Raw genomic sequence first — 23,726 nt, forward strand, 5'->3', positions numbered from 1 at the left:
TAATAGAGACGCAGGTAATTCAGACCAATGTCTCTACTGAAGACAACTAAAAAAATCTGGACAAAATATAAAAAACAAATGTTTTGAAGGCACAGGAAGCTAACAAGATTGTGAAGAGTTGTAGGCAAGTATTAGGAGGTAGGTGGAGGCCAGGAAGGGAATGTCTACGTTTACAGGTATTTTCCCCCTTGGGGTTGTTTGCTGATGCTGAAGGAGGTGGTAGAAATGCTTAGCAACATTGTTGAGAGCCTTAGAGGTCTGGGGTGCTGGAACTGGAATCCAGGGCCCACTGAAAGGAGTTGTTCATAAACCGCCCTTGCTTTGAGTTGGGACCATGAACAGCTAAACACTAGAGAGTAAATCAGGGTTGGCATGTCCTTGCAGAAGCAGCAGTTCAGTTTCAAATGATCTTAGTCTCTAAAATTGGACTGAAGTAATTTTGAATTGCCATCAGGAGCCTAGAAGAAGCAAATGGAAATCCACCTGAAGGAAGACATTATTATAAGAAACCTCAAAGTATTTCTATAAACAATTCTGCAAATACATGTCTGATAAATAAAAACTAGCATGCATTTAAGGAAATGAAACCACATGAATGAAAACCAGAAGAAAGACATAACAGAAACAGGCCCAGCAGGTTCCAGACTTGGAACTTCTCAGATACAGACCTTAAAATAATTACACCCATTTGGTAGTGAGAATTTTGCAAAGAAATGGAAACTATAAAAAAGAATCAAATGGAAACTCTAGAACTGAGCTATAACTGAAATTAAGAACTTGATGGATTTAAGAACCATTTGACATGATTGAAAAAATAAACTACAGAATATGTGAAAGAAATTTCCAGGGAGAGAAAAAACAATGAAAAGCAGGGAAAATTAAAAGGCATGGATAAGACAATGAGAAGTTACTATGCAATAAAATTGGAATCCCAAAAGTAGAGGAGAGAGCAAAAGTGGCAGGAATAATATTTGAAGATATAATGTTTAAGAACTTTAGGAAAACTAATGAAAGATAACTGAGACACAAATTCAGAAAGGTCTGTGAACCCAAGTGGAAGTAGAAATAAAGTTACATAGGCACAATATAGCAAAACTACGAAAACCCAAAGAAATACAAAGAGAAAATATTTTAGGAAGCCAGAAGTCAGATTACATTCAAGGGACAACAACACTTAAGAATGAAAGCTGACTTCAACAGCAACAACTAAAGCCAGAAGATAATAAAATGATTTTTTTTTTTTAAGTGCTAAAAGAAAAGCCCAATAAACTAAAATTCTATACCCAGCAAAATAGTCTTCAAGAAAGTAAAGTAAAATATATACATTTTCAGATGCATAAAAATTAAGAAAATTCATCATCAGTAGACCCACTGTAAAGGAAATACAAAAGGTTCTTTAAATAAAAGAAAAATTGTCCTGGATGAAGATGCAGAGGTGCTGAAAAGATGTAGAACAAAAAAAGTAAATGTGAACACTGACTGTATAGACAATAAAAATAACATCCTATGGTTTTAAAATATACAGAAAAATAAAGTACATTCTAACAATGATATATATGTCAGGAAAGGGTGAAAACAATGAAAGAAAAATAAGTTTCTAGCACTGTCTGAAAAGAGGGTGGAAGTAAAAAATAGTTACTTTGATAAACAGACTTGGATACATATTACCCAAAGGGTAACTACTAGAAGAATACAAAAGGAGTGTATAGATTCCAAGCTCATAGACGTGAAAACATAGGATATTAAATATTACTCCATTATTTCAAAGGAAAGTTCAAAAGAAAAGGAATTTAGAATAAACAGAACAATTAGAGGCAAATCACAAGATGGTAGATTTAAACCTAACTGTCAATAAATTGAAGTAGATTAACTAAAATATACAGATTGATAAATGGAACGAAAAGGCAAAACCCAATTATGTGTTTATAAGAGACACGTTTGAAATAAATATAAGATTATAAAAAGGCTTAATGTGAAAGAATTGGAAAAAAGATAAACCATAAAAACACTAGGCAAAAAAAAAGTGAGGTAGCTATATTAATATAGACCAAGTAAACTTAAAGTTAAGAAAAACTACTAAAAGAAGGGCATCTTATAATAAAAAGACATAAGAATTCTGAAATATACAAATGTAAAAATGTAATTTCAATAAAAGATAGCAACAAACCTCTCCCCCTGGATGCCTCAGCCCCTGGCATCTGTGAATGTGACATTATGTGGCAAAAGGAATTTTGTAGATGTAACTGAGGTTATGGAATTTTAAGACAGGGAGATTATCCTAGATTATTCAGTGGGCCCAATCTAATTACATAAGCACTTAAAGCAGAGAACTTTCTCTAACCGTACGAGTAGGCAGTAAATATGAAGCAGAAGAGAAGGTCAGAGAGATTCAAAGCATGAGAATGATTTAACCTGCCTTTGTTGGCTAAGAGATAAAGTGATGAAGAGGGCCATGTGCCAGGGAATATGGGTAACCTCTAGAAAGTTAGAATGACCCTTGGCCAACAGCCAACATGAAAACACCGATCTCAGCCCTACAGCCACAAAGAACTGAATTCTGCTAACAACCAGAATGAGCCTAGAAGCACATTCTCCACTAGAACCTTCAAATAAGAGATTCAGCTGGCTGACACCTTAATTTTGGCCTTGTGAAACACTAAACAGATTAACCAATTGATCCTGCTGGATTTCTGACCTACAGAATTCTGAGATAAATCAATGTTATTTGAAGTTAATATGTTTGCGTTAATTTGTTAGGACAGCAATAGAAAACTGATACAAAATAGAAAAATCAACAGTAATAGAGGTAATTTTTAACAGGTCTTCTCAGCATATGATAGAACATAAATTAAAACAAAATCAGTGAGAAAAAGATTTGAAGAACACAAACAATGTGACCTAACTGACTTATACAGAATATTGCAACCAATGTCTGAAAAATATACTCTTTAAAAGCGTACTTGAGAAATTAACACTACCTAACTACAGGCTGGGTGTAAAGCAAGTCTTCCCAAACTTCAAAGGATTAGAAACATACAAATTGTTTTCTCCAAATACAATTCCATTAAGCTAGAAATCAATAGTCTAAAAATAGGATGGAATTTGCCACAGCTTTTTGATATTATAAAATGCTACATACGTCAAAGAAGAAATTATAACAGAAATCAGAAAATATTTTAACTAAATAATAATGAAAAATATTATGTATCAAAATATGTGGGATGAAGTGAAAGCTGTGTTTAAAGCTGTGCTAAAAATAAATCTATGGATATAAATGCATAAATTAGAAAAACTAGAAGCTGCAAAACTGTTATTCTCTGGGGCAATTGAGATCTTGCTCCCTGGCATATGTTATCAGTTTGGCTCAAATAACTCTTATAAAAAGTGGGAAAAAAAAAGGTAAAAATTAATGAACAAACATTCATCTTTATAAGTTAGAAACAAAAACAGCAACATAAACCTAGTGAAAGCAGAAGGAAATAAAAATAAGGGCAACAAGCAGATACAATGAAATATAAAACAAAATATACAATGAAACAGAAAACAAATATCCAAGAGGAAAGAAACAAAAAAGTTATGAGTTTTTGTTGATTCGTTTGTCTTGTTCCTTTGTTGTTTTCAGTTTTATAAACCACATTCCAATAAACTTTAATTAAAAAACAAAACAAAACATTTGAGTGACAGTTCTGACAGGAAAGGATAATACTAAAATAAATAAAATCAAATACATAAATTATAGAAATTTGCCTCATCCCCTCTTAAAATCTATTGACATAACATCCGTGATGGAAAAAAGCAATACGTGACACAGGAGAAACTGGGTAACTTCTGAAAGTTGGAAAGCAGATGGATCAGATCAATGTAAGAACTAGAAGAGAAAAATCAGGACCCTAGCTATTATATATATATGTATGTATATATATATGAACTGCTTTTCCCCAACCTGTGATCTCAGAAAAAAAGGCTGGGGATAACTATAAACAATAATTAGCAGATCAACTACTTGACACTTACTGTGGTATTGTATGGTAAGCCTTGGAAACAAAGAACGCAGAGTAGGGCTTTGGGGAGATATAGACTTCCAGAAAGACCGAAAAGTTTGGAGGTCAGAGAGAAGAGCAGGAGGGGAGCTGTAACCAGAAGCAAATCTCTAAAGCACTCCAAACAAACAAACAAACAACCCCCAACTCTCAAACAAACTAATAAAAAAAACAGAAACTCCACCAATTCAAATGAGCAAAAGATACATCAGAGAAGATAAAACATCAGTAGTAATCAGAGAGTTGCAAATTGAAAAAGAATATACATTAGTCTGGTATTGCTGTTATTATTTTGGGTCAAGGTAAAGACAAAATGGAAAATTTTTGAGAATTTGACAGATTACTTCTTTTTTAAAAAAAAATTTTGTCCTCTGACTCAGCAAATCAGTTTCTAGGAATCAGGTATACATGCACAAATGCGAACATACAGGCATACTCTGTGATGCACTCTTCACCAAAAGAACAGTGGTCAAGTAAATTATGGTACATCTATTTTCTGGATTCTTACAACTGTTAAAAGAAGTAAGGTAGATTCATTATGTATGGACCTTAAAAATGTTCATAATAAAGAAGTAGTTGTAGATCAGTATATATAATGTGCTAGTATTCACACGAAACCTAACAAAAAGCTAAAGAGTTGGATTACCTAACACAAATTCTCTCTGCAAAGATGACCAAACTATTAACGGCATTTATCTCTAAGATAGGACACCAGATTGGGGTTCTGGGGACAGTCAAAGAGAGCATTCTACTTCTATATGTACCTCTATATTGTCAGAATTGTTTTAACCAAGATTTTATGTTAGTTTTGCAATTAAAATGTTCCACGTGCACTTTTATGAGGAGAGATATCAAATGATTTGCCAACAGAAAAACAGTAAATTCTATAGTTAGTTGATCTTAAGAAGAGCTTATTATATAAGTATTGATATTCTTAATTAAAATCTTTAGTTCATAATGGAGGTTACATTTAAAAGAAAGATGGAAGAAACATTAGTCTATCAAAAATGGGTAACATAACTTAAAGGTTTTATTTCTAAAGTTACTTAGAACATCAAGCATAATTGCTCTTAGACCTTTGGTTATTGAAATGATTCCGAAGCTAATCTCCCCATTAATTCACACAAAATAGCCTAACCTATTAAAAAATAAACTGTGCTGTAGATTGATATGTAAAGGAGGCTACCCTTTAGAAATGTCATTATTTACTTAATAAAATAAAAGCTGTACTTACAACAGGAAACAGACTGAACTGGAGCAAGTTGTGGAAAGGTCATAAGAACAGAAACTTGAGGTAGATCGTTTTGTTTGGTATGTTCAATTGTTTGATCAGCCCAAACAACCACTTTTTTCCTCTCTACTAAGTGTTCAATTTCTTTGAAGTCCGACTCAAAATCAGCATTTGACAGGCCAGCTTCTTTTAATGCACAATACTGTTTTCTTAGGGTTGGAAGTAAAGCATTCAATACTCTATGTACAGAAAGTGACAAGATAAAGAGACAAATAGTAAATTTTAAACACATTATTATAGTTTTATGTAACATCCTAAGTATTAGCAGATCATTAAAATGATTCTCTGCATAGATTTCCTTTTAGAATATTTCAATCAAATACCTCAACATATTCTTAATACATTAAGTACAAAGTGGGAAGACTCTTGGATGGGAATTACAAGCACCAGGCTATAGTCTCAGCTACCTTTCCTTATCTTCTATATGATCTCGGATAAAGTACAACCTAGTTGTGCTTTATCCGAGATCATATAGAAGCTATTGATCCTCTGTTACGCAGGGATCAATTAGACAGACACTACTTATAATAGATTATTTTGAGAACTACATGAGTTAAATACATACAAAAGCTTTTTGCAAAGCATAGTGTGATTTATAAACCAAATATATTGTAGCTATTATTAATAAATACCATGGATTGAAATGAAAAATTAATACTCTGTCAACTGATGAGACTCATTTTAGGTATGTAACATTTAAAAAATAACAACAACAAAAGAACAAAACAACTTTCTTTCCAGTTAGCTCATTGTGAGCTAAACAAATGGCTTTCAAAGCCGTTCCAAGGGGTTCCAAGGAGAAAAGTTGGGGACAAGGCCGGTGGGTGTGGGGAATCCATGGGTCACTGGATTCTTGGCTCTGATTCAAAACCTTCCCTATTGCTGTCATCGGAGCAGTACTTGAATGTATCTTTTTATGTATTAGACCTCCACGTAAGTGTTCACTGAAGATAGGCCAGAGTTAAATAGTTATAAATTTATATACTCAATCAATGGTCCTAACTTTTAAGTCAAGGAAGATATCGAACATGGATGGTATTGAAACGATGTGCTCCTGGTGTTCTAGTTGACTTACAAGATCAAGGAGAACAGGACCGTTTGAAATATGGATAGGTCAGTGGGAAAAGAACAGGCATTAATTTTAACACAAAAGGAAAATAATTGCTGTATTATCTAGGAGTCTGAAATATTTAGATAGCAGTACAAATAAATAGTCTGTGACTCTTTTCTTTCTGGTAAGGGTGGGGAGTACTCCATTTAAACCAAGGAGGTAACAACTACAGGAAAAAGTCATTAATCAGAAAGTCAATAAAAACAATTATTTATTGAGAACCTATACAAATCAGGTGCTGTGCAGAGGCGTTAACACAGCAGGCCTGAGACTGCTCTCCTTAGCAAGGCTTGCTAGAAAAATCGTCCGTTGGCTGTCTTGAACCTTGGATTTTGACAGTGTTCTCGTCATTTTCAAAACTGATAAAAGTGGCTCACTGTGCTTAAACTGTTTGTACCAACAGTGTGGTTTACGCTGAATGAACAACTGCTGTCCTTCTGGAAAGTCTGGAATTTGGGTACATGCTAGGCAGAGGGTGCCTATGCGACCAGCTACCAATAAAAATCCAGGGCATTAAGTGTTTGTCTAATGAGATTCCAAAGTCGGCAGCATTTCAGATGTGTTGTCACAAATTGTTGCCAGAGGACTTAAGCACATCCTGTGTGGGTCCACTGGAAGAGGACACTTGAAAGCTTACATCTGGTTTCCTTGGGACTTTGCTCCATTTTCTTTTTCCTTTTGCTGATTTTGTTTTGCATGTTTGTGCTTTTGCTTTAATAAATCATAACAAACAGTACAGCTATATGAAGGGTCCCGAGAGTCATTCTAGTAAATCATCAAATCTAGAGGTGGTCATAGGGAACCACATGTGCTATGTATGTATGTATGTTTGTATGAATGTATTTACACATTCATTATTTTTTGATTCGATATGTGTATATATTGAGAAATCATCACCACAATAAGTCTAGTGAACACCCATCACTATACACAGTTACAGAATTTCTTTCCTTGTGATTAAAACTTTTAAGATCTCCTTTTATCAACTTTCAAATATGCCATACAGTATTGTTAACTATAGTTGCCATGCTACACATTACCCCCATGACTTATTTATTTTATAACTGGGAGCTTGTACCTTGGGACTCCCTTCACTTATTCTGTGCATGGTCCACCCTCAGCCTCTGGCAACAAAGCTCTACCTATGAGCTTGTTATGAGCTTGTTTTTTTTTTTTTTTTTTAAGATCACACATATAAGTGAGATGAGATCACATTGCATTTGTCTTTCCCTGACTGACTTATTTTACCTAGCATAATGCCCTCAAGGTCCATGTATATGTTTGCAAATGGCAAGATTGGCAAGATTTCATTCTTTTTTTATGGCTGAATAATATTCCTCTGTGTGTGTGTGTGTGTGTGTGTGTGTGTGTGCGCGCGCGCGTTTACTATTTCCTTATCCATTCATCCGCTGATGGATACTTAGGTTGTTTCCATATTCTGGCTATTGTAAATAATACTGCAATAAACAAGGGAGGGTGCATAAATCTTTTCTAATTAGTGTTATCATTTTCTTTAGATAAATATCTAGAAGTAGAATTGTTGGATTACATACCAGTTTTATTTTTAATTTGAGGAACCTCTACACTGTTTTCAATACTGGCTGCACCAATTTACATTCCCAACCAACAGTGCATAAGGGATGCCTTTTTATCCACATCCTCACCAATACTTGATTTCTTATCTTTTTGATAATAGCCCTTCTAACAAGTGTGAGGTGACATCTCATTGTGGCTTTGATTTGCATTTCCCTGATGATTAGTGATGTTGAGCATCTTTTCATGAACCTGTTGGCCATCTGAATGTCTTCTTTGGAAAAATGTCTATTTAGATCCTCTGTCTATTTAGATTCATTTTTAAATCAGATTGTTTGTTATTTTGCTATTGAGTTTTATGAGTTCTTTATATATTTTGGATATTAGCCCCTTATCAAATAGTGATTTGCAAATATTTTCTCCCATTAGATAGGTTGGCTTGTTTTAGCTGTGTAGAAGTTTCTTAGTTTGATCAGTGCCAGTTGTTTATTTTTGCTTTCATTGCCTTTCCTTTTGCTGTCAAATCCAAAAAAAAAGTCATCGCCAAGTCTGATGTCAGGGAGATTGCTACTCTTGTATTCTTCCTGGAGTTTTATGGTTTCAGGTCTTATGTTGAAGTCTTTAATCCATTTTGAGTTAATTTTTGTGTATGGTGTAAGATAGAGGTCCAGTTTCATTCTCTAGTCAGTGGCAGCTCACTTTTCTCAACACCATTTATTGAAGAGATTGTCCATTCTCCATTGTATATTCTTGATTCTTTTGTTGTAAATGTATTGACCATATACTTCTGGGTTTATTTCTAGGCTCTTTATTCTGTTCCATTGATCTATGTGTCTGTGTTTATGCCAGTACCAAACTGTTTCGTTACAGCTTTGTTATGTACTTTTACATCAGGGACGATAACGCCTCCAATTCAGTTTTTCTTTGTCAAGACTGCATTGGTTATTGAGGGTCTTTTGGTAGTTATATACAAATTTTAGAATCTTTCCTATTTCTGTGAAAAATGCCATTGGAATTTTGATAGGGATCTGTAGATCGCTTTGGGTAGTATGGATATTTTTAATATATTAATTCTGCCAATCCACCTGCACAGAATATTTTTCCATTTATTTTTGTCTTCTTCAATTTCTTTCATCAATGTATAGTTCTCATTGTACAGGTCTTTAACTTCATTAAATTTGTTCCTAGGTATTCTTTTCAATGCAATTGTAAATGAGCTTGTTTTCTTAATTTTTCTTTCTGATAGTTCATTATTAGTATATAGAAATGCAAGTGATTTCTGTATATTGACTTTATATCCTGCAACTCTACTGCATTCATTTATTAGTTCTAACAGTTTTTTGATAGTCTTTGGGTTTTCTGTATATAGTACCATTTCATCTACAAATAGTGAGTTTTATTTCCTTGCCAATTTGGATGTCTTTTCTTTTACTTGCCTAATTGCTCTGTGAGGACTTCCAATACTATATTGAATAAAAATGGTGATGGTGGGCATCCTTAATTTGTTCCTGATCATAGAGGAAAATCTTTCAGCTTTTCTTGCTTTATTTATTTTTTTTAATTAAAGTTTCTAGGTGACAAGGGTTAGTGAAGTTACATAGCTTTCAAGTGTACATTTCTGTAATACATCATCTATATAACACATTGTGTGTTTACCACCCAGTCAGTTCTCCTCCTATCACCATGTATTTGATCTCATTTACCCTAATCTACCACTCCCTTCCTTCCTTACCCTCTGGTAACCACTAACCTATTGTCTATGTCTATCAGGTTTTGTTCCTTTGTTTGTTTGTCTTGTTCCTTTGTTGTTTTCAGTTTTATACCCACATATCAGTGAAATCATATGGCTCTCGACTTTTTCTGACTTACTTCTCTTAGCATGATAATCTCAAGATCCATCCATGTTGTCACAAATGGCACTATTTCATCTTTTCTTATGGCAGAATGGTATTCCATTGTGTATATATACACCAGATCTTCTTTATCCAATCATCTATTGAAGGACAGTTTGGTTGTTTCCATGTCTTGGCCACCATAAATAAAGCTGCAATGAACATCAGAGCACATACCGTGTTTCCCGAAAATAAGACCTAGCCAGACCATCAGCTCTAATGCGTCTTTTGGAGCAAAAATTAATATAAGACCCAATCTTATTCTACTATAACATAAGACCCGGTCTTATTATACTATAAGACACGGTCTTATATAATTTAAGACCCGGTCTTATATGAATTTTTGCTCCAAAAGACGCATTAGAGCTGATGGTCCAGCTAGGTCTTATTTTTGGGGAAACACGGTATATATTTACGGATATTTTCAGATTTCTTGGGGTAGATACCCAGGAGAGGAACTGCCATTGAGAATAACGTTAGCTGTGGACTTGTCATATATGGCCTTTATCACGTTGAGCTATGTTGCCCCCATACTCACTTTGTTGAGAGGTTTTATCATAAATGGATGTTGAATTCTGTCAAATGCTTTTTCTGCATTTATTGAGATCATCATATAATTTTCATCCTTCATTTTGTTAATTTGGTGCATCACACTGAATAATTTACGAATGCTGAACCATCCTTGTATCCCGGAATAAGTCCCAGTTGATCATGGTGTATGATCTTTTAAATGTATGGTTAAATTTGGTGTCCTAAAATTCTGTGGAGAATTCAGCATGTATGTTCATCAGGAATATTGGCCTGTGATTTTCTTCTCTTGTGTTGCCCTTGTCTGGTTTTGGTATCAGAGTAATGTTGGTCTCATAAAATAGACTTTTCTTTTTTTAGGAAGCGTTTAAGAAGAATTGGTATTAAACTTTGAATGTTTAGTAGAATTCACCAATGAAGCCATCTGATCCTGGACTTTTGTTTGTATGAGGGTTTAAATTAGTGATTCAATCTCCTTACTAGTAACTAGTCTGTTCAGATTTTCTATTTCTTAAAGATTAATTCTTGGTAGGTTGTATGTTTCTAGGAATTTCGTCCAGGTTGTCCAATTTGTTGATGCATAATTGTTTGTTGTAGTCTCTTATGATCCTTTGTATTTCTGTGGTATGAGTTATAGTGTTGCCTCTTTCATGGCTGATTTTATTCATTTAAGCCTTTTCTATTTCTTGGTGAGCCTAGCTAAAGGTCTGTCAATTTTGTTTATCTTTTCAAAGAACCAGTTTTTGGTTTCATTGATCTTTTTCTTTTTTCTTTTTTTAGTGTCTATTTCATTTATTTCTGCTCTGTTCTCTGTTATTTCCTTCCTTCTACTAACATTGAGCTTTGTGTGTTCTTTCTCTAGTTCCTTGAGGTGTAAAGCTATTTGAGATTTTTTTTTTCTTTCTTGAAATAGACATTTATCTTTAGGAACTTCCCACTTAAAACTTGTTTTACCGCATCCCATAAATTTTGGTATGTTGTATTTCCACTTCCATTTGTGTCAAGGCATTTTTTAACTTCACTTTTGATTTCTTCCTTGACCCACTGGTCATTCAGTAGCACGTAATTTTCTAGGTTTCTTCTTGTAATTGATTTCTTGTTTCATATGACTGTGGTCAGAAAAGATGCTTGATCTGATTTCAGTATTCTGAAATTTGTTAAGACTTGTTTTGTGGGCTAACATGATTTATTGCGGGGAATTTTCCATTTGTACCTGAGAAGAATGTATATGCTCTTGCTTTTAGATAAAATATGTATATATTTTTTAAGTCCATCTGGTCTAATGGTGTTGGTAAGGTCTATGTTTTCTTATTGATTTTTCTGTCTGGATAATTTATCCATTGATGTAAGTGGGGTATTAAAGTCCCCTACCATAATTGTATTGCTTAAGTACAATTGGTCTGTTAATATTTGCTTTATATATTTAGGTGATTCTCTGTTGGGTGCATAAATATTTACAAAGGTTATATACTCTTGTTGCATTAACCCCTTAATCATTATGTAATGGCATTCTTTGTCTCTTACTACAATCTTTGTTTTAAAGTTTATTGAAAGTTTCCTTTAGCTTTTTCCTGTCTGGAAAATTCTTCATCTGTTCTTCAAGTCTTAATATTTTGCTGGGTAGAGTATTCTTGGTTGAAAAATATTTTCTTTTAGCACTTTAACTATATATTTAATCAGCTTTTTGCCTCCACTGAATAAAGTCCTGTTAAGACAGTTCATCATCTCCATTATTTTTATGTCATTTAATCCTTTCAAGTTCTTTATGAACATTATAATCTGTTTTAATAAATAAGAAAATGGAGGCTTAGGGGGGTTAAATAATTTATGCAAGATTATATTGCTAAGATAAACTAGAATTCATGACCAACCCAAAACTCATACATTTCTACTAAGACACATTGCCTCCGTTTGTATAATGCTTTGGTTTTACCAAATTTTTAAATAAGTAACAGTTAGTCAGAAATCTTTTTGCCCATTTTGAGGCAAAAATTTATTTTGAATGTATTAATTTCTTTGGCTTACATAACAAATACAGCATGATTAAAATAAATTAATGTTTCTGTCATAACTTTAGCTCTTGCAGGTTGTCTGAGTACTAATTATTAGATTGGTGCAAAGTAACTGTGGTTTAAAAGGTTATAAATTGCAAAAAACTGCAATTACTTTTGCACCAACCTAATAAAAAATATTCAATATCTGCTTAAGGTATACATAGCTAGTATGGGGAGATGAGGTTGAGTTTGTATCCATAGAAGACTATCTTCCTAAAGATTTTCCTGTGCTTTTTCTTATTTTTTAAAATAACTACCTTAATATGATTTCCCTTACATCAAAAGTATGGCAAATTAATTACTAAATATTAGAGAACACTAGTAGAACTCCAGAAGAATTTTGGACTAGGAGAAAGCTCTAAGAGAAATAAATTTCTCATTTTTCCATAACTTGAAATTGAAACCTAAGGAGCTGAATGACTTATTGAAGGTAACGAAAATAAAGATTAAGTTAGAGATTTTGCTATTATGTTTCAAAAATCAAATGATATTTCTATTGAGCTAGTGAAGAGAGCATGAAAGAGCTACTATACCATCCTATAAAAATTGGGATATTTGATGTAAAAAATATACATTTTTAGTTTCAATTTAATGATAGCAAAATATCATTCTGAATTATAAATGCTTAAAAACTGCTTACTTAAATGTTTAATTATTATTAATAGTAACTGCTTGAAAGAGGGGAAATGGATGGCTGGAAGACAGGTAGAGACAGACTCCTTTTCACTATATAGCTATCTTTGGAATTTTGCATTACATAGCATAGATTACACAAAATAATTAATGTTTAAGAAAAATGATTTCAAAAATATAAAGCACTATACAAAATTAGTTGGAAGAGAACCACAGCTTTTCTACTTTCGTAGTGTTTTCTAACTCTGCATGCATTCTGATGCAGGCAGACAATTAAAAATAATGTATCCTGTACCAGGTAAAACACAGTTTTTTGGCAGTGGAAAACTTCCATGCTTCAGGTACCTTAGGTCTACAGTTGCAGAATAGGTAAACACATGTACTTACGCCTCAGTTTGCCTGTGCTGCTGTTCTTGAAGACAAGCTAGATCCATGATATGTTTAATTTGTGCTTTCAAATCTTTGTTCTGGAGGTGCAAATGATGACAATGAAGATCTTTATTGAGTTCCTAGAGAAAATAATGCAAACTATATATCAGATTCATTTAAGAATGTAAAAGTTCAATCAATTTTAATGAAACTTATTTCACATTGGTGTCAAGAGTTTTAATGCTTTTACATAAGCTCTGATATGCTTAGAAACAAAAACAAGTGTTCTGGTTTAGGAGTCTATAACTTACAAGCAAGGTAAGTTTCAAGTTTCCTCAGAAACTCGTCCCTGAGCACTATATGTAAAGATGGACACTCCCCATCCACAACAGTCTGTCATAGCATTGATCAGTAACTATTTATTTGTATGTTTATAGTTTCTCTGTCTGCACTAGATGGTAAGGTTCACCTGCAGAACAGGAGCTGTCTCAAAATAGTTCAGTGTTATAGCCCCAGTGTACAGTGTCTGGAGTTACATGCTGTAACAACTTCTTGCTTTCACCCAATCGTGGTATAAGCTTCATCCTACAACGAAAGTGTGAAAACGTCTTTAGTAGGCTCTCCATTTCCTAAGTTTCACGTGTGTAGGCCCAAGTGCTATTGAACCTACCACCTGAAATTACTTATCTTTCCTCAAACTTACTAAACCGTAAGTATGAAAAATGTCAGCTAAGTGGTAATACTGAGGTATGACTGGTAATCATCCAATAGCATCTTCAGAATCTTTAATTGGGAAAATTTTAGTTAATATTAATGAAAGGCAGTGAAATTTTTTGAACATTGTGAGAAAACAATGCCATAAGCAAGGGAGCTATGCCTGGAAACATCTTTCTGGGGACAATTCCCATAATCCATTTTAGCTTTTCAATATTCCTCCCAACCTGCAGTTGGTCATTAATTCTCTAAAAGCTTAAAGTTTGTTGTTGCTGTGTTTTGTTTTTTTTTTTGTAATACTACTTATGACAGTGGTAGGCACTATGACAGGGAAACAATGTCATTCTTTGTGTGTGAGATATTAAAGTTGGGGGTTAGTTACATGATTCATGATTATGTTTCAGAAATACCCTAAGTATTTTACAGAAAACTCTCTTTAGGGAGTCAGTATGATATGGTTAGAGTTATTGGCCTATGTGAGGTGATTTTAGAGATGGTCTCAGCCATGACACAAATGAAACTTTACGTCAAGAATACGATCATTATGTGGATTAATTTATTGGACTAAAATCAAGAGCTTGACTATGATCTCTTTAGTGTCATCCAGTTTGAAAATTCAATGATCTTAATAGTCCAAACATATTTGCCAAATACTCCATCATTTCTTTAAAAAAAAAAAAAGTCCATTCTTTATGTGCCTCCACTGTTAATCGTATTCCTTTATTGTTTTTGAATCACACTTCTTTTAAAGAGGCAAGCCGTGATTATATAATTATAGTATTCAAAAATATCATGGACCTTGGCTAGCCTGTCATCTTTGGAAAACCAAGTTTACAATTTGAATCTTTTCTTGTCTTGATACACTAATGACTGAATCTAATTAAAAGAGCATGGCCTACTCTGTGAACTACAAGTAGGTTAGTAACGGCTGAAGTGAAGAATATAATGACAGGTGATATATAAAACTTGAGAGGTATATTCAGGTGCCATGGTAGGCCTGGGAAATCATAATAGAGAGATTATATTAAGGAGAAAGCACTGAAGAGTGATGGGAACAGTTACCTTTTAGAAAGCTCATTTCATTGCAGTAGAGAGAATGAATTGCAGTGGAACAGAAATGGAAGCAGAAAGACCAAATGTAGCAGTCCACTAATGGAGGTAGGCGTCTGAATTAGGGTAGTGGCGGGGGAGACAGAGAGAAATGGATGGATTTTAGAGGTTAAGAGGTAGATAATGCAGGAGGGTACAGAAAAAAGAGCACCAATTTGAAAGTCACAGTACTGGGACTGTGTCCACAGTTGTATGACTGTGGTCAAGTCCTTTTACGAAATTATAGCTCAGTTTGCTTATGCAGAAAACGATGGCTTATAAATAGATAATTATTTTACCTGTGATAACATCCACAGAAAAAAAGAAGTGAGAGTGGAATTAGGGTGGTGGGAATGGATAGTTTTAATTTTAGTTTTTTTAAAAAATTATAATAACATGCATTAAAAAGAAGGCTTTAAAACATCAATTCAGGTTCAAATTCAGGTGTGGAAAATTCCGCTTAAACGAGTTATAGAAGACAGATTGCTAGAAAAATTTGATTTAACTATATTAAAATATTAAATTTATTGAAAATAACCCAAACAATATTAACTTTGTAAATGTTACTAAGTAGATAAAAAGGCGAAAACAAACTAACTGTAATAATGCTAAAAAGAAAACCATACCATTTTTTAAATTGGGAGCTTAAGAAAATATGGGAAAGGAAAGGCAAACTAGTAAATTTCTATGTATTTCTTTTTGCCTCTTTAATACTAAACAAGTTCTTAAGTAGTTCTCTAGTTATAAATTAGAATGTTGATTATAAGACATTAAATTGTAAGTATATAAATTCAGACAAGTGTGGTGAAAATCCTCTAGTAATAACATTTTAAAACTATATATTACTTTTTTAATGAATGTACTAATGCCACTTGAATTGTACACCTAAAAATGGTTAAAATGGTAAATTTTATGACATATTTTACCACATGTAAAACAATTTTTAGACCCTTTATGAGAAAGCTTTTGCTGACTAGAAGGGTTAAATATTCTATTAGAACATCATGAACATAAGTAATAGTAACAAAGAAAACTAAAGAATCTAATAGTTATGTTAAAATAAGGTAAAAAATTTAATGCTAACCAAAATGCTTGCCATTTTAAGTCATTTAGACAATGATCATCTTGAGAATAAGACTTCTTTAGATATACATGGTCTCTAACAAATAATAAGTGAAACTTATTATAAATAAGTGAAACAAACAAAAAACTACTATAAACATTCAACGTCTATTAACTTTTCAAGAGAACCAGCTCTTGTATACTTAATGAGAAACATTCATTTGGCCAGGAATATCAGCTGTTTTCTCTGAAATCTTTTTATTCAGAACATGGCCTGGGTACTCTGATGGAGGCTGTCACAGTCTATGATGAGCACCCACAGTTTCAGATGCCTCACACCTAGCATGGAGTTACGTTTTCTAAGCCTAGATAATCCCTATGGTAGTTTATTGATTACCCATTGTCTGTTTTTGCTTATTCCTTTTAAGTAAACCAAGTATGTCCATTGTATCACTTAAAGATGAGTATAGCAATTTTAAAAAATGCATTTTAGCGTTCTACTAGAATAGATACCCTTACTATTGCATGAATGGAAAAATGACTTTTAAAAAAGGTAAAATTGTATGAATGCGACCTCCTCTATCTCCCATCTGGGAGATCTATATAGCTTTACAATCGGATTCTCAAAGGCATCTATTATCCTCCAAAAATCAGAATTACTGTTTTGGAGGAAAAATGGGAAATGCATTTTATAAGGAAGCTAACTCTGTTGTGCTCTTTTTGTACACCTGTCTTTGGCTACTGATGTTATTGTTGTTTGGAATATTAGTAAACTAATATTTACCAACCATCTATTGTATGTTAAGTGGTGGTAGATCTTTGCATATACTATATCATAGTGCCTTAAATATATTCTAAAGATGAGAAATTAAGACAACGAAATTGAACAACTTATCCAAAAATCATATAAATTAATGTCAGAGTTAGTATTCAACGCAACTGTTAAGTAACAGAATTACCAACCACTCTGACTCCAAAGTCTATGCTCTTCCCAATATTTACATTCTCTCTGTAGGGAATATTATGGAGTGCTTTATCAATTAGTTATATAAAATATTATTAAAGTATATGCTATATGTACTACATTTAATTTCCAATCTACTGAACTAACTGGAATGCTTTCAGCAAGATATTTTGAAGACTTTTAGAATTATTGAGCATGTAGATTAAGTTGTCTAACTCTCAAATGAATCTCCATGCTAACGAACTATTCAGTTTATTTGTCTTTGGCATTCTTCTTAAGAAATAGCGTATCTGCTACTTGCTGCTTGCAGCTCCTTTCAATACTTTGAACTGTCATTATTGACTACTCTGGGTAGTCTCCTCTCCAGTTTGAGCTTTAATGCTAAAAAACAAAGCAAAACAAAACAAAAGTCATTTACAGCTATTGCTCCAATCAGAATCCATTTTCCTGGTCATGATGCATTGGATACTATCTTTGAATTATAAGAAAAAATTGCTATCCTTGAATATTAACAATCACTAGCTGCATCCATTTATTACTGAATATTTTATACTTTATTTCATTGTATTTTTTATTCTAGTGCTTTCTTTTAGAAATTTGAAGATTCTAGGACTAGATACCAATTAACTGATACAAGTACAGAATTTTAGAAGAGTATCATTGAAGTAAAGCCGCTCCATCTTTAAAAAAAATGTAAAGAAGTTCTTTTAAAATATTAGGTATTTGGATCAAAATTACTTTGCAGCAGTTGTCTGCTAGTTGCTTATTCCTTATTTATTTACCCCTTCTTTTTTACTAAGAGAACTCTGATTTTGCTCCTGGTGATAATATGTCCAGCAAAAACACCTATCCAAATTCCCTTATATCTAGGGATAGCCATGTAACAATTCTAACCAATAAGATATGTCTGTTAGGAATTTCTGAAAGTTTCTGTTGTCCCAATACAGATATCCCTTATGTTTTCTTTTTTTCCTTCTCTTCTGACCTAAGTGTGAACTTGAGACTAAAGATGGAATAGTGACATTGCAACTATGAAATGACCAATATAATGACACTGAGGACATTTTGGAGGTACTGTATTAAGAATAAATTGCATATTTCCAAGACTGATTACTGTTACAGTAACAAAAATACAGCCCCAACTGGTTAAGACAGTAAAGTTGGATTTCTATAATCTTGTGGCTGAACACAATTCTCATCAGATTCTGCCATCAACTATCATTATCTGTCACCACTCTTTACAATTACAATCTTTTGCCATTCTAGGTAGAGTATCTTCAGTTTAATACTTACATACACCTGCATACAAGTCAGCCTTCTTTAGCCATAATACAAGTAATGGTGACCACATTTAAAACTATTTTTGCACAAAATATCAAGTATTAAAACAAACAAAAATTACCTCCATAATGATTCCTCAAGTAGTTTGAAATAAATAGAATTACTTTATTCTAACTCAAGAGCTAACTCATAAAAGGATGCAATTGCTTCAGAGTAACATTTAAAAGTAACTTTACTCTTCTGAAAGGACAGAAAAGGCAAATCTAATAGGTAATTAGCAAGGCAGACAGCATATTCAAGTAAAAATACTAAAATTAGTGCATTAAATCTTGGAGAGATGGAGCAATAGTTTTCTTATGAAAGATATTCACTCAAGAACCAAGAATGACAATATGATGGAAGAGCTCAGGTCTTATAAAATAAGTCTGAATATACAGGCACACTTTGTTTTATCGTGCTTTGCAGATACTGCGTTTTCATCAACACTGAGGCAAGGCTCTTCACCACAAAATGATTATGACTTGCTGAGGGCTCAGAGGATGGTTAGCATGTTTTAGCAATATTATTAAATTAAGGTATAAACATTGTTTTTCAAGATATAATGCTATTGCACACTTAAGAGACTATAGTGTCAACATAACTTTTACATGCACTGGGAAAAATTCATGACTCGCTTTATTGTGATATCTGCTTTCTTGCAGTGGTCTGGAACCGAACCCACAATATCTCCGAGGGATGCTTGTATGAACACATCTGTACCTTTGGAATATGACCATTTTGACCTAAGAGTCCCATTTCAGTTTCGACACGATGGAGCCAATTTGTATTCTCATCAAATTGCTTCAATTCCTCCTCCCTTTTCTTCTGCAGGTAGCAGTGACGAGTTTTCAACATTGCAAGTCTATGATCTCGTTTGCAAGTAGCCTGAAAAACAATACATTTAACAGTCAACACAATTTTTAGAAGATTTGATGCATGTGATATTAGTAAAGTATATTTTCTTATAAGTGTGCTATTGTAGTCTATTAAGTGAGGTTGTACGTTTGCACTTAAAGCTATTTCCCCTTTGAAATCTCACAATACTACTGCTTGCAGGTAAATAAAGATTGAGTTGTGAATCATTTTTATAAAACTACATGTTGAGAGTTTATGGCTTTAAGAAATACCGCTAAAATACATTCCTTTAAATGTTGCATTTGAAGAGTTCATATATGGTCTGATTAAGTCCCATGATTTCCTTACTCAAAATCAAAACAGTCCTGCTCTTATCTTTACTCCAGTATGAAAGATGTAAAGAAATAAAATACTGCACCACTCTGGTTTCGTCTGTAAGGCTTTTAGATTGGATGGTGCAAATGATAGAAAATAGAGCTTATATCAGAGTGGTCATAAATAGCTGATCTTGCCTGATGCACAATGGATATTGTGAATATTTTTGGTGTTTTACCTAGGCATGAAATGAGATAAAAACTGGCCTTTTGGTTTTTTACCCCAAGGGTCTTGCACACTATCATGGGAACTGTGGGCCAGAGCAGCTTGACCTGCCTGGGCTGTTTGCCAAGAAGACACTGAACTCAATATGATGGCTGGACCTGAGATAATAGATCCCCATGGATTAGAACAAGTTTTTGCAGCTGATTTTGGAAGTAGGGAACTACATGAATGAAAAAACGAACAGGAACTACACTGGAACTTAGTCAAAGTCCCTACTCTCTTTAGGGGATAACTTCTTCCTTATTATTTTTTATAAACTATGTAGTAAAATTTGGGGGAAAAGCCAGGCATTAAAGAGATTTGCACAAATGTGAAGCAATGTCCCTCTTCTAACTACATCTTTTTGTTTGTTTTAGAAAATCAGTTATTTTTCATTAAAGCGTTACTTATGTTATCTTACAATGGGCTAATCAATTATTTTAAAATTAATTAATACATAAACCTATTTTTGTAAATCTCAGGGTAAATGTCTAATATGGGAGTATTGGTAGGTGGAATCCACATTAACAAAACCTCTTTGAGGTCATAAATAATTTCTTTAAAGCAGAAAGGGGTCTTCAAACCTGAAAGTTTAGAGCCACTGCTATAACACAAGGCAGTGATATGTGGCTTCTTGACTTTCTTCTGCTATTCATCAGGTGTGAAAACTTAGGTACGTCAACCTCAGTGGGTCTTCAGTGGGGTTTCCAGGCGGGAATTCCCACCCATTCTCAGGAAGTTTTTCTGCTTTCCCGTTCCTGAATCCTGGGATATAAACTGTTTTCTGTTCTCCACGATGAATTGTTTTCACAAAGTGACAGCCGATACTACCAACCACCTGGGTTCAAGGAGCTGATTTCCCCGATTTCCCGACCAACTTTTCTCAGGATGGGAAAGTGAAAAAAATTCCTGAGAATGGGTGAGAATTCCCGCCTGGAAACCCTAGTCTTCAGTAACCTCATGTGAAAAATGAACATAAAACTATTGTACTTGCCTGAAGGAAGGCAGTTAAATCAAATTGTGATTATTTTGCTTTAACATTTTTAAATGTTGTAGATACTTAGAAACCAGAGCAGAAAATGATCTGTGAGTGTAATGGCAGTCAATATTTAATACCAAAACGATCCTAACTGAAAAACCCTAAAAAGTATGTTTTTGATGTTTTACTTCGAACATTTATGAAATGTATCCTCTATGATGGTGCTTTCTGGGGACATTTTCCATCAGGGCACTCCTAATTCAATCACTGTTCTGAAATAAAGTGTAAGTAAGTATTTAGGAATAAATTCTAAAATATACATGCTAAACCCTGACATTAAAGTAAAAATTTTCCTGTTAAAGTTTCAAAGAGCTTTCCATATTTTATTAAGAAAATCCTCAGAATATCACAGAAGGTCTTGAGCATTCACATATAATTCGAAAATTTAGGTGCTACTATTGCTTTGGGCAAAAGGACCACTAACATGGTAAATTCATTATTTCACTAAAAATAATTTGCAAACTATCTTTATATGGCCATAACATTACCCAGGAGCTTCATTTTAACACTAATCTCAAAGTCCATACTCTAGAACCATTTATAGCTTAACCCATGTACTTTTAGTGCTTCGGATAATAATCCTCTTTTGGAGAGGGTCCAAGAGAGATATAAAAGTCCTTACCTTAGCAAGCAGTTTACTAAGACTATATTTTGACACTTCTGTGTGTAAAAAACAAAACAAACAAAAAAATACTCAGACTCTAGGTGTCTTTCAGTTTTACAACTGTTTAACTACAACCAATAAACTAGAGATTTTATCTCCATTGCTGACCAGGTCTCATAAGAACAGCTGTAAAAATTGGCAAATGTGAACTGAAATGAACAAAAGTAAGAAATCATAAAAGACAAGTGGGTTGAAAAAAGACTACTAAGTAGAAAAATAAAGATGAAAACAGAAAAAAATAAAGAGTGAGTCAAACCCATTCTCCTCCTCTATGTCTTAATTTTTCTAAGCTCTCACCTCTCCAGATTCAAAATGCAGTGGGGTAAATAAACTAGAGTAAAATAACCATATTTAAATTAGTTTGGGATTAAATAGACCAAGTTTATTCATTGTACTAAATAATATTCAAATGTTTAAAAAATGGCAGTCTGCTTCTAAGCTCTGAGAATGTACTACTCTTTGAACTATAAACATAGGTTGTAAAATTCCTGGCAACCTAAGTTTCCACAATCTGACCCACTATCCTTTCTTTCCAATTGACTGTCAATAATTCCAAATTTGGCAAATATGTCTTAAATTATGTGCCATTCCAATCCATTCATAGTGGTTAGCTCTGGCAACTTGAGATTTAGAAAGAGTATGACAATCAATCGATGATACCTGCTTTGGATAAGGGATCTGGAATTGACAGGATGTTTTGAGTCATCATGTAGTTCCATACACACTGTCCCACAAATATGCTGTTCTCTGCTCAAATTGGCATCCTATCTAGAACAAACTATTTCTATTTGTTTTTCTTCCATTGATGTTCTCATGCAAGGCCCAGCATAAATCTCATCTCTCCACCAAAAAGACTTTCTGCACCACCACAATTGGAAGCCACTGTTTTATCCTTGGAATAGCTATAACATTTATAGTACTTATAGCAGAATGATGAAGAGTGCAGACTACACAGCCAGGGTTTAATATTGGTTCAGCCACATTAATCAGGTATATAAGCCCAGACAACTCACTTGAGTTCTCAGTGCCTCTGTTGCTCACAAATGATAATATAGGGTCTACCTCACAAGCTTGTAATAAATACTACTATATGAATCAACCCATGCAAAGGACTTTGAAAAGGGTCTGGCACATAGTGCTCAATAATATTAACTGTTTTTATTATTGCACTACTAATTATAATATATGACAATCATTTAGTGCCTTATCATTTGTACATTATTTTATTGCTTCAACTAGCTTATAAATAATTTAAGGGTATACAACATCTCATACTTTCCTTTACCTCTATTGTGTCTAGCACAATTCTTTGCACATAAACAAGTGTTCAATAAAAACTGTTATTAAAGGTTGAGATACTAAGTCAGTATCAGCTTCCCATTTGAGATACTAAGTCAGTATCAGCTTACTGAATTTCCTGCCTTTTTTTCAAGAAATAAATCAGATAATTGCACCTTCAGATAAGTGACATTAATTTAATGGATACCTACACAAAATCGAAAAGACTTATTATCCCCTCTGAAAATTAATCTGTAAGTGCAAATAATTGAGATAAAAATGTATAATTCTTAGAATACATCACATAGCACTATTTCAGAATACCATTTAGCAAACATGTGAAGGGTTCACAACAGCAAATTGATATATTAATCCTATAAAATATTCTGTTATTTGGAAGTCATGAGGTTATCAAAACTACTGGCAAGATATTTGCAGTTCAAGAAAGTTAAAATACACATATAGTATAGCAACAAATCTCAAAGATATAAATTTAGTTTTCTTTTGCCTTTGAAGGATGTGAGCAACATTTTAAACGCACCTTGAAAAACAAAATTGAGAAGACATTTTCTGTATTCAATACATTGTATTACCAACTACAGGCATTGGGCTGTACAGTAGCCCTCTTGAGCTTACTAGTTTTGCATTACTGAAACTTTGTACCCTGTGACTAATATTGCTTTGTTTCACTTTCCCCACAGCCTCTGGCAA

General features: G+C 33.5%; 1 protein-coding gene across 1 annotated transcript in view; it reads right to left on the minus strand.

Annotated features, from left to right (window-relative positions):
- The window catches only part of KIF18A (kinesin family member 18A), a 79,670-nt gene that overhangs the window by 28,925 nt on the left and 27,019 nt on the right, over window positions 1-23,726 (minus strand). The window contains exons 11-13 of the mRNA XM_019749169.2: window positions 19,321-19,485; window positions 13,470-13,591; window positions 5,275-5,510 (exon numbers count right to left, since the gene is read on the minus strand). Coding sequence (XP_019604728.2) covers window positions 5,275-5,510; window positions 13,470-13,591; window positions 19,321-19,485 — 523 coding nt within the window. The remainder of the gene's footprint in view (window positions 1-5,274; window positions 5,511-13,469; window positions 13,592-19,320; window positions 19,486-23,726) is intronic.

Source organism: Rhinolophus sinicus, linkage group LG06 (genome assembly GCF_036562045.2).
Source record: "Rhinolophus sinicus isolate RSC01 linkage group LG06, ASM3656204v1, whole genome shotgun sequence".
NCBI classification, from domain to species: domain Eukaryota; kingdom Metazoa; phylum Chordata; class Mammalia; order Chiroptera; family Rhinolophidae; genus Rhinolophus; species Rhinolophus sinicus.